Source organism: Mustelus asterias, chromosome 15 (assembly GCF_964213995.1).
Source record: "Mustelus asterias chromosome 15, sMusAst1.hap1.1, whole genome shotgun sequence".
Lineage (NCBI taxonomy): Eukaryota > Metazoa > Chordata > Chondrichthyes > Carcharhiniformes > Triakidae > Mustelus > Mustelus asterias.
The window spans coordinates 50566588-50582291 of NC_135815.1; the positions used below are offsets into that span (position 1 = coordinate 50566588).

Sequence of the window (15704 nt, forward strand, 5' to 3'; positions counted from 1 at the left end):
TCGGTGCACTGCTCCTTCATGAGTGGAAAGTTGGGTTCACAAACAAGGCATATATAAACAAAGACTCAATTGCAAGATAATGGTTGGAATACGAGTCTTTACTGGTAATCAAGTCTTTACAGGTACAGACAATGTGAGTGGAGAGAGGGCTAATCACAGGTTAAAGAGGTGTGAATTGTCTCAAGCGAGGATAGATAGTAGGATTTTGCAAGCCTAGGCCAAATAGTGGCGGTTACACAGTGTGACATTTTTAATTAGTAATAGGTTGAAGGGTTTTAGGCAGGAAAGTGGAGTTGAGGCCAAGACAAGATCAGCCATGATCGTGTTGAATGACAGAGCAGGCTTGAGGGGCTGAATTACCTACTCCTGCTGTTTGTTCATATGTTTTTTTAATAGCTTTCTGCCATATTCAAAATTTGTATATGCACACCCTCAGGAATCCCTTTCCTGCATCGTCTTTAGAATTCATTATATAATTGAAAATCATTTTTTCCACTTAGAAAGCAATCCTCTCTCTACTCTTATCTATCTCAAGTCATTGTCACCAAAACATTTATTCATGCCTTAGCCAGTTATGCAATTGAAATTACTGCAGTTTTCTTTTCAACAGCCTCTTGAACTCAGCCCTTCTGACATTTCAACTTAATAAAACTCGAGCATTGTACTTCAGTCCTACACTACCATTCATGCTCGAAATTCTGCACTGGGTTCCAATGCAAAAATTTTAAAATCCTCATTATCTTCAAGTCTGCCATTCGTCAGCCCACTGGCCCAATTGATCAAGATCCCGTTGCAATTGGAGATAACTTTCTTCACTGTCACTATGCCACCAATTTGGTGTCATCTGCAAACTTACTAACCATGCCTCCTATATTCTCATCCAAATCATTAATATAAATGACAAATAACAGTCGACCCAGCACTGATCCCTGAGGCACACTGCTGGTCACAGTCCTCCAGTTTGAAAAACAACCCTCTGCCACCACCTCGACAGAAGCCAATTTTGTATCCATTTAGATACCTCACCCTGGATCCCGTGAGATTTAACTTTATGCAACAACCTACCATGCGGTACCTTGTCAAAGGCCTTGCTAAAGTCCATGTATACAACATCATTTGAGACATGGTTTTCCATTCACAAAGCCATGCTGACTGTCCCTAATCAGTCCTTGCATCTCTAAATGCCTGTAGATCCTGTCTCTCAAAATACCTTCCAACAATTTACCCACCACAGATGTGAGGCTCACTGGCCTATAGTTCCCAGGCTTTGCCCTGCAGCCCTTTTTAAACAATGGCACAACATTTGCCACTCTCCAATCTTCAGGCACCTCACCCGTGACTATCGATGATTCAAATATCTCGGCTTGGGGACCCGCAATGTCCTCCCTAGCCTCCCACAACGGCCTGGGATACACTTCATCAGGTCCCGGGGATTTATCTACCTTGATGCGCTTTAAGACTTCCAACACCTCTTTCTCAGTAATATGTACACTCCTCAAGACATCACTATTTATTTCCCCAAGTTCCCTAACATCCATGCTTTTCTCAACAGTAAATACTGATAAGAAATATTCATTTAGGATCTCACCCATCCCTTGTGGATCTGCACATAGATGACCTTGTTGATCCTTAAGAGGCCCTACTCTCTCCCTTGTTACTCTTTTGCCCTTTATGTATTTATAGAAGCTCTTTGGATTCTCCTTTGCCTTATCTGTCAAAACAATCTCGTGTTCCCTTTTAGCCCTCCTGATTTCTTTCTTAACTCTACTCCTACACCCTTTATACTCAAGGGATTCACTTGATCCCAGCTGCCTATGCATGTCATGTGCCTTTCTTCTTCTTGACCAGGGTCTCAATATCCCGAGTGATCCAGGGTTCCCTACTTCTACCAGCCTTGCCCTATACTCCAAGAGGAATGTGCTTACCCTGAACTCTGGTTAACGCACTTTTGAAAGCCTGCCACTTACCAGACGTCCCTTTGCCTTCCCACAGACTCCTCCAATCAACTTTTGAAAGTTCCTGCCTGATACCATTAAAATTGGCCTTGTCCCAATTTAGAATTTTAACTTTTGGGCCAGACCTATCATTCTCCATAGCTATCTTAAAACTAATAGAATTATGGTCACTGGTACCAAAACGTGATCCCTCACTAACACATCTGTCACCTGCCCTTCCTTATTTCCCAAGAGGTCAGGTTTTGCCCCCTCTCTAGTCGTAGGGTAATTCCAGGATTTTGACCCAGCAACAATGAAGGAACACCAATACAAATCCAAATCAGGATGGTGAGTGATTTGGGGGGAACCTCTAGGAGGTGGTACTCTCAGGTATCTGCTGCCTTTGTCCTTCTAGATGGCAGTGGCCATTGGTTTGAAGTTGCTGTCTAAGGAAACTTGGTGAGTTCCTACAGTGGCGGCGGCACGGTAGCACAGTGGTTAGCACTGCTGCTTCACAGCTCCAGGGTCCCGGGTTCAATTCCCAGCTCGGGTCACTGTCTGTGTGGAGTTTGCACATTTTCCTCGCGTCTGCGTGGGTTTCCTCCAGGTGCTCCGGTTTCCTCCCACAGTCCAAAGATGTGCAGGTTAGGTTGATTGGCCAGGTTAAAAATTGCCCCTTAGAGTCCTGAGATGCGTAGGTTAGAGGGATTAGCAGGTAAATATGTGGGGGTAGGGCCTGGGTGGGATTGTGGTCGGTGCAGACTTGATGGGCCGAATGGCCTCCTTCTGCACTGTAGGGTTTCTATGATCTCACTTTCTATGAGTGCATCTTTTAGATGGTACAAACTGCTGCCACTGTCCACTGGTGGCAGAGGGATTGAACACTTGTGGAAAAAGTGGTAACAATCAAGCAGACTGTTTTGTCCTGGATGGTGTTGAACTTCTGGAGTGTTGTTCTGCACTCATCCAGGCAAATGGAGAGTATTCCATCACACTCCTGACCTGCGTTTTATAGATGGTGGACAGACCAAGGGGTCAGGAGGGGAGTTACTTGCCAAGTTTTCCTAGCTTTTGATCTGCTCTGATAGGCACAGCATTTATATGGCTAGTCCAGTTCAGTTTCTGGTCAATGGTAATCCTCAAAATGTTAATAATGATATTCCTTAAACTCTTGAAGTTATCCAAATGAATTGTAAACTATTGAAATAAGCTGCATGAAAACAAAAAAATACACAAGAAGTCAGATGATGTAGTTTAGGAAGCTCCAGACAGAAACCCTGAATAACACATCTTTAAGAAATTAACAAAAACTTTCTTAAAACATTTTCAGACTGGGCACTGTATATTTGGTGTAAGATTCATCAATACCCGAGATGCACTACAAAAATGGAGTTTTCTGAAGATCTTTCACCAATGTTAATGCAACCAATAGGGAGAACTACCTAGAAAATTCCTGATATTATTTAATGCTGAGAATATACTATGATGTGGAGATGCCAGCGTTGGACTGGGGTAAACACAGTAAGGAGTCTGACAACACCAGGTTAAAGTCCAACAGGTTTATTTGGTAGCAAATGCCACTAGCTTTCGGAGCGCTGCTCCTTCGTCAGGTGAGTGACAGAACTCCCACTCACCTGACGAAGGAGCAGCACTCTGAAAGCTAGTGGCGTTTGCTACCAAATAAACCTGTTGGACTTTAACCTGGTGTTGTTAGACTCCTTGCTGAAAATATACTAGCCAGACACTTCAATTTTATATGGGTCCGAGGAAGTTGTGTTTAATTTGCATAGTGAGTAGCTTTAAGATTTACTGCCCAATTTCCTGTCCCACTTGACCCATGCCTCCAACTAACATACCAAGCAACGCTACCAGCAAGGCATACTGGAAACTATGTCCATACTGAAAACTATTTTCAGTATGGACTATTTTCAGTCTAACATTCAAAGTGCCAAAGATGAAAGTTTTCCCAGTTTTAGTTGTTTGCAGTATGTATTTAATTGTGAGCTACATTGTTTAACTGCTGCTTAATGAATGATGTAATTCATTATTGTTGATGAACTATTTTTTAAAAATGACTTCTGTGGAAAATCTCAAATTAACTTCCCTTTTGTAACATTAAATAAGGTCATCTCTGATTAACATTTTTTCTGGAATAGTAATGGCCTTTGTACCTCACATTTTTCATCTCTTTCATCCACAAGTCTTTTCAGCTGAATTGCCAATTTTTTGGAAAAGGAATTGAGGTCCTCACGGGAAAGGTCAGCTAATTCCATCCACTGCATATCAAAGACATTTTCCTGATTGTGAGTCACCTTCATAACATAAAAAGTGAATTATGATTTCCAATGATATACAAGTGTATTTTGTGTACATTGTAAACATACTGAAATGACAAGCATCTAACTTTTTACAGCAATGCTTATTTGTGAATAACATCACATTTAAAGTTACCATTTCTGGAATGAAGATAGAACATCACTTCTAAAATTAGTTTTGAGCATTGAGATTTTGTCACCTCTATATAAAGTAATATTGCACACATTGATACAATTATAGTCATAACTTGTGGGGTCGGGATGGGAGAAGGTTGAGAATGGGAAGGATTCTGATACTTTAAGAGATATCCACTCTGGGTTCTCAAGTGATTCCTCTAGGCTGCTGTGCCTTTACTTCCTGCCTGCAGAAGGCAACAGTTGAATCTAAATATTAATAGCAAGAGTACTGTACTTAAAATAAAACAGCTTGAAATTCCACGATATCAAAAAAAATGGGGGATTTAGTCTTGTATAGAGGTTGAACTTCTTTTCAAGCATAAAGACAGATGGTAAGTGAAGTAATTTACATTAATTCTCTTTTATCTTACTGCAATGCATAACTGTTCCAACATAAATATTCCAAGACTGTAAAGAAATTGCCAGTAGGATTTAGTGGACAGGAGTCAGGTCAGATTGGGGCAGTCATATGGAAGTGGTCACCTTTCTTAATTGACAAATCAATTCACCAATTCTAATGTCCTATGACACCATTTAAATCATACATACATTCTGCTCTCCACCTCACATTTTCTAGTCCTTTCTTCTAAATGATAGGATATACATTTAGAGCAGCAGGCAATATTCCAGGAGCTCACCAAAGTTTCATATTTAACATGAGATTCCACAAACATTTGGGGGCTGGGGACAAGGGTCCAGAGGGCATGATGACTCAAAACGTCCAGATTCGCATCAGATATCTTTATACATGACCATCTTACAGTTAGTTCCAAGTCAGTATAAAAATATTGTATTTTCAGAACATACCTCTTGAATGTGAATTGCAACAGCAGCCTTTGTATCAAAATCAAGATTTTTTATCCTCTCAATAAATTCTTCTTTTCTCTCACACTGGAATAAAACAAAGGTCGTTCTGATCATTAAATCCAGCTTCTTTTCAGGACAAGCTGCAACCACCCCCGCCCCACCCCCCAACCAAAAAAAATCTGAAATTCAGACTTTACAAGATTTGAGGCAAGTGACTCATCCTACGGCAATGATGTTGAAAATGATATAATGCAATCAATATAACACTCAAAATTAAACATCCAGAGCTCTGGCAGATTGATTGAGCTCAAGTTCAGACGAACGCTCAGGCTCTTTACCCTCATCTTCTAATAATCTGGTGGCCACTTGCTTTCTGGAGGTGGGAATAACCAAGGAGGGTTTATTGATCTCAACAGAGTGGGTTTTGGAGGAGCCAAGACTACAGGGATGAAGGTTGAGCTCACAAAGAAACTGCTAGCGTCAGACCTATCCCGCACAAACATTTACCACTTGGCCGAATATGTTATTTAATGCACTGTTAATCTTCCTCTGCAGGTACAGAATCTCTGGATAACTGAACATCCCAATACAACACCAAAACACAGTACAAGAATGCTAGGGAACATGAACAACCAGTAAAACAGAGGCAAGGGTCATTGTGCCAAAGCACAGAAGACATGCTCTGACTCAAACATTTGAAAATGTCCTGAGCAAAAAACAATTCAGCCATTGTCAAATGAAAATCCTTTCATTCCCTCACATGGAACCTCATTATTTGAAACTGTTGAATGGACTCCATCAGAAAGTGGAAAGAAGATCAACAGAACCAGGGCAATCCTTTCTGGGTTGACAGAGATGGAGCAAACTTGCTGCATAAGTTTTGAAGTGGCTGAGAGCAAACTAGCTCACTGATCAGCATATACAACTTATACTTGTACAAGATGGGAAAGACCAAAGGCCCTTTATCATGATTAAGGTCAGAGAATATGGAGTCTGGGACATGAGGCTGAATGGATTGCTAGCTGGCCATAAGATAGGAATAAAGGGCAGTAATTCAATGGCAGAAGATGACATGCAGTGTTTCAAAAGAATCAATGTGGTTCATAATTTCCATTGACAATGTGGACATTTTCCATCACAATTTCTAAATTTGCAGTTAATACCAAATTGGGAGTGGCAGAGCAGGAAATAGTCAAGTACCAAAGAGGACATTAATAAACCTGGGGAAATAACTGGTAAACATTTAACAGAAGTGAGGTAGCACGTGTTGGAAGGAAAAATGGGAGGGGGGGGTAGTTGAGAGAAGGGGTAATGGGATGGGGTAATTTATTACTTTGAAGGAGAGAGTCTAGGTGGGTAGAACAAAGGGATCTCAGAGTACAAATATTTCTGTATTTCTGTCACAAGAAGATTGCCGCAAGTCAGCAAAAACAATAAAAAAGCGAACCTAACACTCGGCTTTACTTCTGGAGGGATCGAATTGAACAGGAGGGAAGTTGGGCAAAACCTATTTTAAACCTTGATTAGATCACAGTTCAGTATTATGAGACGTTCTAGCTGCAACATTATAAAATGTTAGAGACACATTGGGGAGAGTGCAAAGATGATCTGCAAGGATGATACCAAAAATGCATGTGTATACCTATCAGGAAAGGATTGGTAGATTGGGCCTGATTTTTCTTGAAACAAAAAAGCAAAAGTGAGTTTATTTAAAAATAGAACACAGACATCACCAACCTGAACAGCACAGCCTAGTAGAAGTAGCAGAAGCTTCTTCATCTCTTCAATACCCTGTTCTGAAACAGATCAACCATCACTGTAAATCACTAGTTGCCTACAAACTGGCTAAGTTTTTTAAAAAATCTGCAGTTCTATTCATTGTAATAGTACAAAGGTCTTGAAGGAAATATAAATCAAACATTAATCTGTAGTCTGATCACTGCATAAACATAAAGGGAGACATCGCTAATTCCCAAGATAGATTGGTATAACCATTGCTGGCCCATGACTCCAATGCAAAAGGGAAAATAAAGAAACCAAAAATTTCCTATCTTAGCCAAATACATTTTGAACTGTGGTCCAATATAGATGTGATTTCACAGCAATAACCCAACCTCAATGTACATATTAATAAGAAAACAGATTATTTTCATTTGTAACCTACACTAGGACTATTGTGTTGTAATCAATCCTTTGTATTTGTTGTGCATGTCATGCACTGCTGGTATGATTACATGTCCTAAATAGGAATGATCCAAATCATTTGCTACCAGGATTCGCTGTGAAAGCCAAGCCATTATCTTCTTGATTACAGACACTCAACCTAAGCAATTCATTTATGATGCAGGTTTTAAATGGCAGACAAAGTATATTTTAAGATCAAAATGCAAAAATGCAACTGAAGCAAACGTTAAGATGCACACTGCACCATTTCACCTTTGGTTCAATGTTTTTATTGTCATTCAATCCAGATTTTGCTCCCTATAGCGTATGTGCAAACAGAAATATAATGCAACATAAAAAAGGGGCCCTTGATTTACACCCATGAATGAACAATACAATTCTAATATATTGTAGAGCACAGCGTGGAAATCAACCTTTGAAGGTTTATGAAAAAAAAGGGTCAGCCTTATAAAACCACAAGATACAGGAGTAGAATTAGACCATTCGGCCCATTGGGTCTGCTCCGCCATTCAACCGTGGCTGATAAGTTTCTCAACTCCATTCTCCCCGCTTCTGCACGTAACCTTGGATATCCTTGCCAGTCAAGAACCTATCTCTGTCTTAAATACACTCAATGAACTGGCCTCCACAGCCTTCTGTGGCAATGAATTCCATAGATTCACCAACCTCTGGCTGAAGAAATTCCTCCTCATCCTGGTTCTAAAGGGTTGTCCTTTTACTCTGAAACCACGCCCTTGAATCGTCTCTCCTACTAATGGGAACATCTTCCCCACGTCCACTCTGTCCAGGCCTTTTAGTATTCTGCAAGTTTCACTGAGATCCCCTCTTATCTTACTAAATTCCTGCGAGTACAGACTCAGTCCTCAAACACTCCTCTTACGTCAAGCTTTTCATTCCCGGGATCATTCGCGTGAACCTCCTCTGGACCCTCTCCAATGCCAGCACACCTTTCCTTAGATACAGGCCCAAAATTGCTCACAATATTCCAAATGTGGTCTTATAAAGACTCAGCAGTACATCTGTTTTTGTATTCTAGTCCTCTCAAAATGAATGCTAACATTGCATTTGCCTTCCTAACTGCCAACTCAACCTGCAAGTTAACCTTAAGAGAATCCTGAACTAAGACTGCTAAGTCCCTTTGTGTTTCCAATTTCCCCACTTAGAAAATAGTCTACACCTCTATTCTTCCTACCAAAGTGCATAACCTCACACTTTCCCACGTTGTATTCTATATATACACCAAGTATAAACTGTGAACCACTCGCGTTGGTGTAGGTGGTCGCCATTTTGAAATGTGGAAACAAAATTTATCCGTAATTCAAATTAAATCATGTCATGTCTTTATTTAATGAAATAATTCTACAAGTATAGTTCAAACTACAATCAAATTCATCATCCTCAGCATCTGATGCAGAATTGATCAAATCTATCCTGAGGTACTTGGACTATGACATTATCATAAGGATCCCCACTCTTGATCAGAAGAACTCTGTTTCATAATCATCCTCCAGAGATCATTTGGCGTTCTCTAAGCAGAGAATCCTTCCTCCAGTCTCATACCAGTTTTTCACTAACGCTGAATTTTCTCACTGCAGCACAGTTATTCGACAAGTTAGCACATGCTACTACTTTTAGCTTGAAAACAGCTTATAACTTCAACCTTTTTGCAAGAGAACCTATTTTGGTTTTTAGTTGCTTTACAGTCTGTTCCTTGTGGTCTTCTTAAACTCACACGCATCTTCTTGGCCTGCTTGATCCCATGTACCCACTTACAAGTCGAGTATAACCCGAAACATGCAATTCCAAAAAGAAAAATTAAGGCCTGCGCCTAATGCGAGCACAGCCATAAAAATGCATATGTTCATTGAAAAATATACGGTTGACGTATCTTGAATATAGGCTAAACATGAATTATGGTGCCAAACAAAAATAATAAGTAAATGTATGACTGTAGACTACTTCTCACAACAGTTATCGCAAGTCTGGGCATCAGTGTAACCAATTCACCTCAAGCTATCACCCTTCTTCTTGATACAATTCCAAAGGAAATGCAGGAGCAGAACGACTGATGTCTAGGTGCATAAATCATTGAAGGTGGTAGCACAGGTTGAGAAAGTAGTTAATAAATTATACTGAATCCTGGATTTTGCAAATCAGGATGTGGAGATAGCAGCGTTGGACTGGGGTAAACACAGTAAGAATTTTAACAACACAATTTCCACTCCATCTGACGAAGGAGCAGCGCTCCAAAAACTAATGGCATTTGCTACCAAATAAACCTGTTGGACTTTAACCTGGTGTTGTTAAAACTCTGTGTTTTGCAAATCGGGACAGAGTACAAAAGCAAGTTATGTACCTTCATAAAAACTAGTTCAACTTCAATAGGAAGGTTGTGATGGTTTGGAGGGGATACAGAAAAGATGTACAAAAATGCTTTAGTGGATGAGATACTTAATGAAGATGGAGTTGTTCTCTTTGGAGAAGAGATGGTAGAGAGGAAATCTGATAAACATGTTCAAAATCAAGGGGGGGTCTGGATAGCTTAAATGGGGAGAAACTGTTCCTATCAGCAGACAGTTGAGAACCCGAGGTGATTAACAAAAGAACCAGAGATGACATGAGAAAAATACAAACGCTATACTGTGTTTCACAGATCATCACAGCCAAGGAGTTAATGTTCAGACAGCAAACACAGTTTGGAATACTGATGCAGCTTTAGATCCCGGGAACCCCGAGCTTCAAAGACCTTGAAATACCCGTTTATGACAAAGCTGTATGCAGGGAGTTGTAAAGTCTGTGGGCGGGATTTTTCTGCCTCACTGCACTAATCGAGTAGCGTACCGGTGTGGCAAACATGGGGGGCAAAAACTTGGGCTCATGCCCGATTTCTCACCTCTCCCGATATTACCAGCCCCCTTCTGCCAATGCAATCGGTTTTGTGCCTGGTAAGGGCACAATAGTGACCACAACTCTGTTAACTTTAGGATAGTAATGGACAAGGATGAGTGCTGTCCTACGGGCAGGGTGCTAAATTGGGGGAAGGCTAACTATAACCGGATTAGGCAGGAATTGGTGGATGTTGATTGGGAGAGGATGTTCGAGGGTAAGTCCGCGTCTGGCATGTGGGAGTCTTTTAAGGAACTATTGATAAGGCTGCAGGATAGGCATGTGCCTGTAAAAAGGAAAGATAGGAAAGGTAGGATTCGAGAGCCGTGGATAACCAGGGAAATTGAGGATCTGATTAAAATGAAAAGGGAGGAGTACGTTAAGTCCAGGCAACTGAAAACAGATGGAGCTCTGGAGGAATACAGAGAGAGTAGGAAAGAACTCAAACGGGGAGTTAGAAGGGCAAAAAGAGGTCACGAGATGTTCTTGGCAGGCAGGATTAAGGAGAATCCCAAGGCATTCTATTCATAGGTTAGGAACAAAAGAGTTGCCAGGGAGAAAATCGGACCTCTCACGGACAAAGGAGGGGAATTATGCTTAGAACCCAAGGGAATAGGGGAGATCCTAAATGAATACTTTGCATCGGCATTCACGAAATAGAGGGGCGTGTTAACCGGGAGTGTCTCGGAGGGAGGTGTTGACCCGTTAGAGAAAATTTCCATTACAAGAGAGGAAGTGTTAGGTTTTTTAGGGAACATTAAAACTGGCAAAGCCCCAGGGCCTGATGGCATCTATCCTCGACTGCTCAGGGAGACGAGAGATGAAATTGCTGGGCCTCTGACGGAAAACTTTGTCGCTTCTTTGGACACGGGTGAGGTCCCTGAGGATTGGAGGATAGCGAATGTGGTCCCGTTGTTTAAGAAGGGTAGCAGGGATAACCCAGGAAATTATAGGCCGGTGAGCTTGACGTCCGTGGTAGGGAAGTTGTTGGAGAGGATTCTTAGAGACAGGATGTATGTGCATTTAGAACGGAACAATCTCATTAGTGACAGACAGCATGGTTTTGTAAGAGGGAGGTCGTGCCTTACAAATTTGGTGGAGTTTTTTGAGGAAGTGACAAAAACGGGTGATGAAGGAAGGGCCCTGGATGTCGTCTATATGGATTTCAGTAAGGCATTTGACAAAGTCCCACATGGCAGGTTGGTTAAGAAGGTTAAGGCTCATGGGATACAAGGAGAAGTGGCTAGATGGGTGGAGAACTGGCTTGGCCATAGGAGACAGAGGGTAGTTGTCGAAGGGTCTTATTCCGGCTGGAGGTCTGTGACCAGTGGTGTTCCGCAGGGCTCTGTACTGGGACCTCTGCTATTTGTGATATATCTAAATGATTTGGAAGAAGGTGTAACTGGTGTAATCAGCAAGTTTGCGGATGACACGAAGATGGCTGGACTTGCGGATAGCGAAGAGCATCGTCGGGCAATACAGCAGGATATAGATAGGCTGGAAAATTGGGCGGAGAGGTGGCAGATGGAGTTTAATCCGGATAAATGCCAAGTGATGCATTTTGGAAGAAATAATGTAGGGAGGAGTTATACAATAAATGGCAGAGTCATCAGGAGTATAGAAACACAGAGGGACCTAGGTGTGCAAGTCCACAAATCCTTGAAGGTGGCAACACAGGTGGAGAAGGTGGTGAAGAAGGCATATGGTATGCTTGCCTTTATAGGATGGGGTATAGAGTATAAAAGCTGGAGTCTGATGATGCAGCTGTATAGAACGCTGGTTAGGCCACATTTGGAGTACTGCGTCCAGTTCTGGTCGCCGCACTACCAGAAGGACGTGGAGGCGTTAGAGAGAGTGCAAAGAAGGTTTACCAGGATGTTGCCTGGTATGGAGGGTCTTAGCTATGAGGAGAGATTGGGTAAACTGGGGTTGTTCTCCCTGGAAAGATGGAGAATGAGGGGAGATCTAATAGAGGTGTACAAGATTATGAAGGGTATAGATAGGGTGAACAGTGGGAAGCTTTTTCCCCGGTCAGAGGTGACGATCACGAGGGGACACGGGCTCAAGGTGAGAGGGGCGAAGTATAACTCAGATATCAGAGGGACGTTTTTTACACAGAGGGTGGTGGGGGCCTGGTATGCGCTGCCAAGTAGGGTGGTGGAGGCAGGCACGCTGACATCGTTTAAGACTTACCTGGATAGTCACATGAGCAGCCTGGGAATGGAGGGATACAAACGATTGGTCCAGTTGGACCAAGGAGCGGCACAGGCTTGGAGGGCCGAAGGGCCTGTTTCCTGTGCTGTACTGTTCTTTGTTGTTTGTTCTAAGGCTGATTTAAGCAACTTGTAAGCTCATTCTAATGTTATTAGTAAGCCGTGGACGTATTAGTCCGGGCTCATTTAGCTTTCTGACCTCGCCGGTGGAGATCCTCACTAACAAGAATCACAGATAGTTCCTACCAATGGGGACCAAATGTGATGGCCTCGCTGGTGAGACCAGAGGCCACTGAAGCCCCACGGGTGGTCGTGGGCAGTGCTCCTTGGGCAGTATCAGCCTGGCAGTGCCAGGGCCAAGGGGGCAGGGCCTAAGGGGGGGGAAGTCAATGGGGGGGGGGGGGGGGGGGGAGAGAAACTTTGCATTGGAGGATGGGGAGTTGACAGTTCTCCCAGTACACATTTGTACACGATATATTGGGAGATCGGGGCACATGCACAATAGCACCCCAACAGTCTGCAGCCGGCTTCACAGCATGAATAGGCTCTGCCCACTCCCCCTACTGGCGGGAATTAGATTATGGGCTCTGTATTGCACAGAGTCCCATAAATTCACAAAACTCAGCTCGCTGAAAAAACATTTCTCGCCAGTTCAACACTTCGAATTTTTCTGTGAAAATTCCACCCTGAATTTATTTTACAATAAAGGAAGCTGTACAGGAAGGTTACAGCTTTTGCTGCTGCACACTGACTCATATACCTGCAGGCTCCAGATTCACAGTCAAACTATGAGGTGATCTCTTACCATCCAGCCTGAACTCAAAACTCTGGCACAGTGGTTAGCACTACTGTCTCACAGTGCCAGGAACCTGGGTTTGAATTCTGCCTTGGGTCGCTGTCTATGCAGAGTCTACACCTTCTTTGCGTCTGCGTGGGTTTCCTCTGGGTACTCCGGTTTCCTCCCACAGTCAAAAAGACATGCTGGTTAGGCGCATAGGCCATAGAACATAGAACAGTACAGCACAGAACAGGCCCTTCGGCCCACGATGTTGTGCCGAGCTTTATCTGAAACCAAGATCAAGCTATCCCACTCCCTATCATCCTGGTGTGCTCCATGTGCCTATCCAATAACCGCTTAAATGTTCCTAAAGTGTCTGACTCCACTATCACTGCAGGCAGTCCATTCCACACCCCAACCACTCTCTGCGTAAAGAACCTACCTCTGATATCCTTCCTATATCTCCCACCATGAACCCTATAGTTATGCCCCCTTGTAATAGCTCCATCCACCCAAGGAAATAGTCTTTGAACGTTCACTCTATCTATCCCCTTCCTCATTTTATAAACCTCTATTAAGTTTCCCCTCAGCCTCCTCCGCTCCAGAGAGAACAGCCCTAGCTCCCTCAACCTTTCCTCATAAGACCTACCCTCCAAACCAGGCAGCATCCTGGTAAATCTCCTCTGCACTCTTTCCAGCGCTTCCACATCCTTCTTATAGTGAGGTGACCAGAACTGCACACAATATTCCAAACGTGGTCTCACCAAGGTCCTGTACAGTTGCAGCATAACCCCACGGCTCTTAAACTCCAACCCCATTAATAAAAGCTCCACATCAATAAAAGCTAACACACTATAGGCCTTCTTCACAGCTCTATCCACTTGATGGCAACCTTTAGAGATCTGTGGATATGGACCCCAAGATCTCTCTGTTCCTCCACAGTCTTCAGAACCCTACCTTTGACCCTGTAATCCACATTTAAATTAGTCCTACCAAAATGAATCACCTCACATTTATCAGGGTTAAACTCCATCTGACATTTTTCAGCCCAGCTTTGCATCCTATCTATGTCTCTTTGCAGCCTACAACAGCCCTCCACCTCATCCACTACTCCACCAATCTTGGTGTCATCAGCAAATTTACTGATCCACCCTTCAGCCCCCTCCTCCAAGTCATTAATAAAAATCACAAAGAGCAAAGGACCAAGCACTGATCCCTGCGGCGCTCCGCTAGCAACCTGCCTCCAGTCCGAAAATTTTCCATCCACCACCACCCTCTGTCTTCGATCAGATAGCCAGTTACCTATCCAATCGGCCAACTTTCCTTCTATCTCACACCTCCTTACTTTCATCATAAGCCGACCATGGGGGACCTTATCAAATGCCTTACTAAAATCCATGTATATGACATCAACTGCCCTACCTTCATCAACACACTTCGTTACCTCCTCAAAAAATTCTATCAAATTTGTGAGGCACGACTTGCCCTTCACGAATCCGTGCTGACTATCCCGGATTAATCCACATCTTTCTAAATGGTCGTAAATCCCATCCCCAAGGACCTTTTCCATCAATTTACCAACCACCGAAGTAAGACTAACCGGTCTATAATTACCAGGGTCATTTCTATTCCCTTTCTTAAACAGAGGAACAACATTCGCCATTCTCCAGTCCTCTGGCACTATCCCTGTGGACAGCGAGGACCCAAAGATCAAAGCCAAAGGCTCTGCAATCTCATCCCTTGCCTCCCAAAGAATCCTAGGATATATTTCATCAGGCCCAGGGGACTTATCGACCTTCAGTTTATTCAAGACTGCCAGGACATCCTCCCTCCGAACATCTATTTCCTCCAGCCTATTAGCCTGTAACACCTTCTCTTCCTCAAAAGCATGGCCCCTCTCCTTGGTGAACACTGAAGAAAAGTATTCATTCATCACCTCGCCTATCTCTACTGACTCCATACACAAGTTCCCACTACTGTCCTTGACCGGCCCTAACCTCACCCTGGTCATTCTTTTATTCCTCACATAAGAGTAAAAAGCCTTGGGGTTTTCCTTGATCCGACCCGCCAAGGACTTCTCATGTCCCCTCCTAGCTCTCCTAAGCCCCTTTTTCAGCTCGTTCCTTGCTAACTTGTAACCCTCAATCAAGCCATCTGAACCTTGTTTCCTCATCCCTACATAAGCTTCCCTCTTCCTTTTCACAAGACATTCCACCTCTTTCGTGAACCATGGTTCCCTCACTCGGCCATTTCCTCCCTGCCAGACAGGGACATACCTATCAAGGACACCCAGTATTTGTTCCTTGAAAAAGTTCCACTTTTCATTAGTGCCTTTCCATGACAGTTTCTGTTCCCATCTTATGCCCCCTAATTCTTGCCTAATCGCATCATAATTACCTCTCCCCCAATT

At 43.0% G+C, this 15704-nt stretch overlaps 1 protein-coding gene across 1 annotated transcript in view; it reads right to left on the minus strand.

The window, feature by feature from the left end:
• The window catches only part of ccdc88ab (coiled-coil and HOOK domain protein 88ab), a 266369-nt gene that overhangs the window by 204534 nt on the left and 46131 nt on the right, over window positions 1-15704 (minus strand). Inside the window, exons 5-7 of the mRNA XM_078229887.1 lie at window positions 6971-7029; window positions 5234-5317; window positions 4106-4246 (exon numbers count right to left, since the gene is read on the minus strand). Of these exons, the coding sequence (XP_078086013.1) occupies window positions 4106-4246; window positions 5234-5317; window positions 6971-7029 (284 nt within the window). The remainder of the gene's footprint in view (window positions 1-4105; window positions 4247-5233; window positions 5318-6970; window positions 7030-15704) is intronic.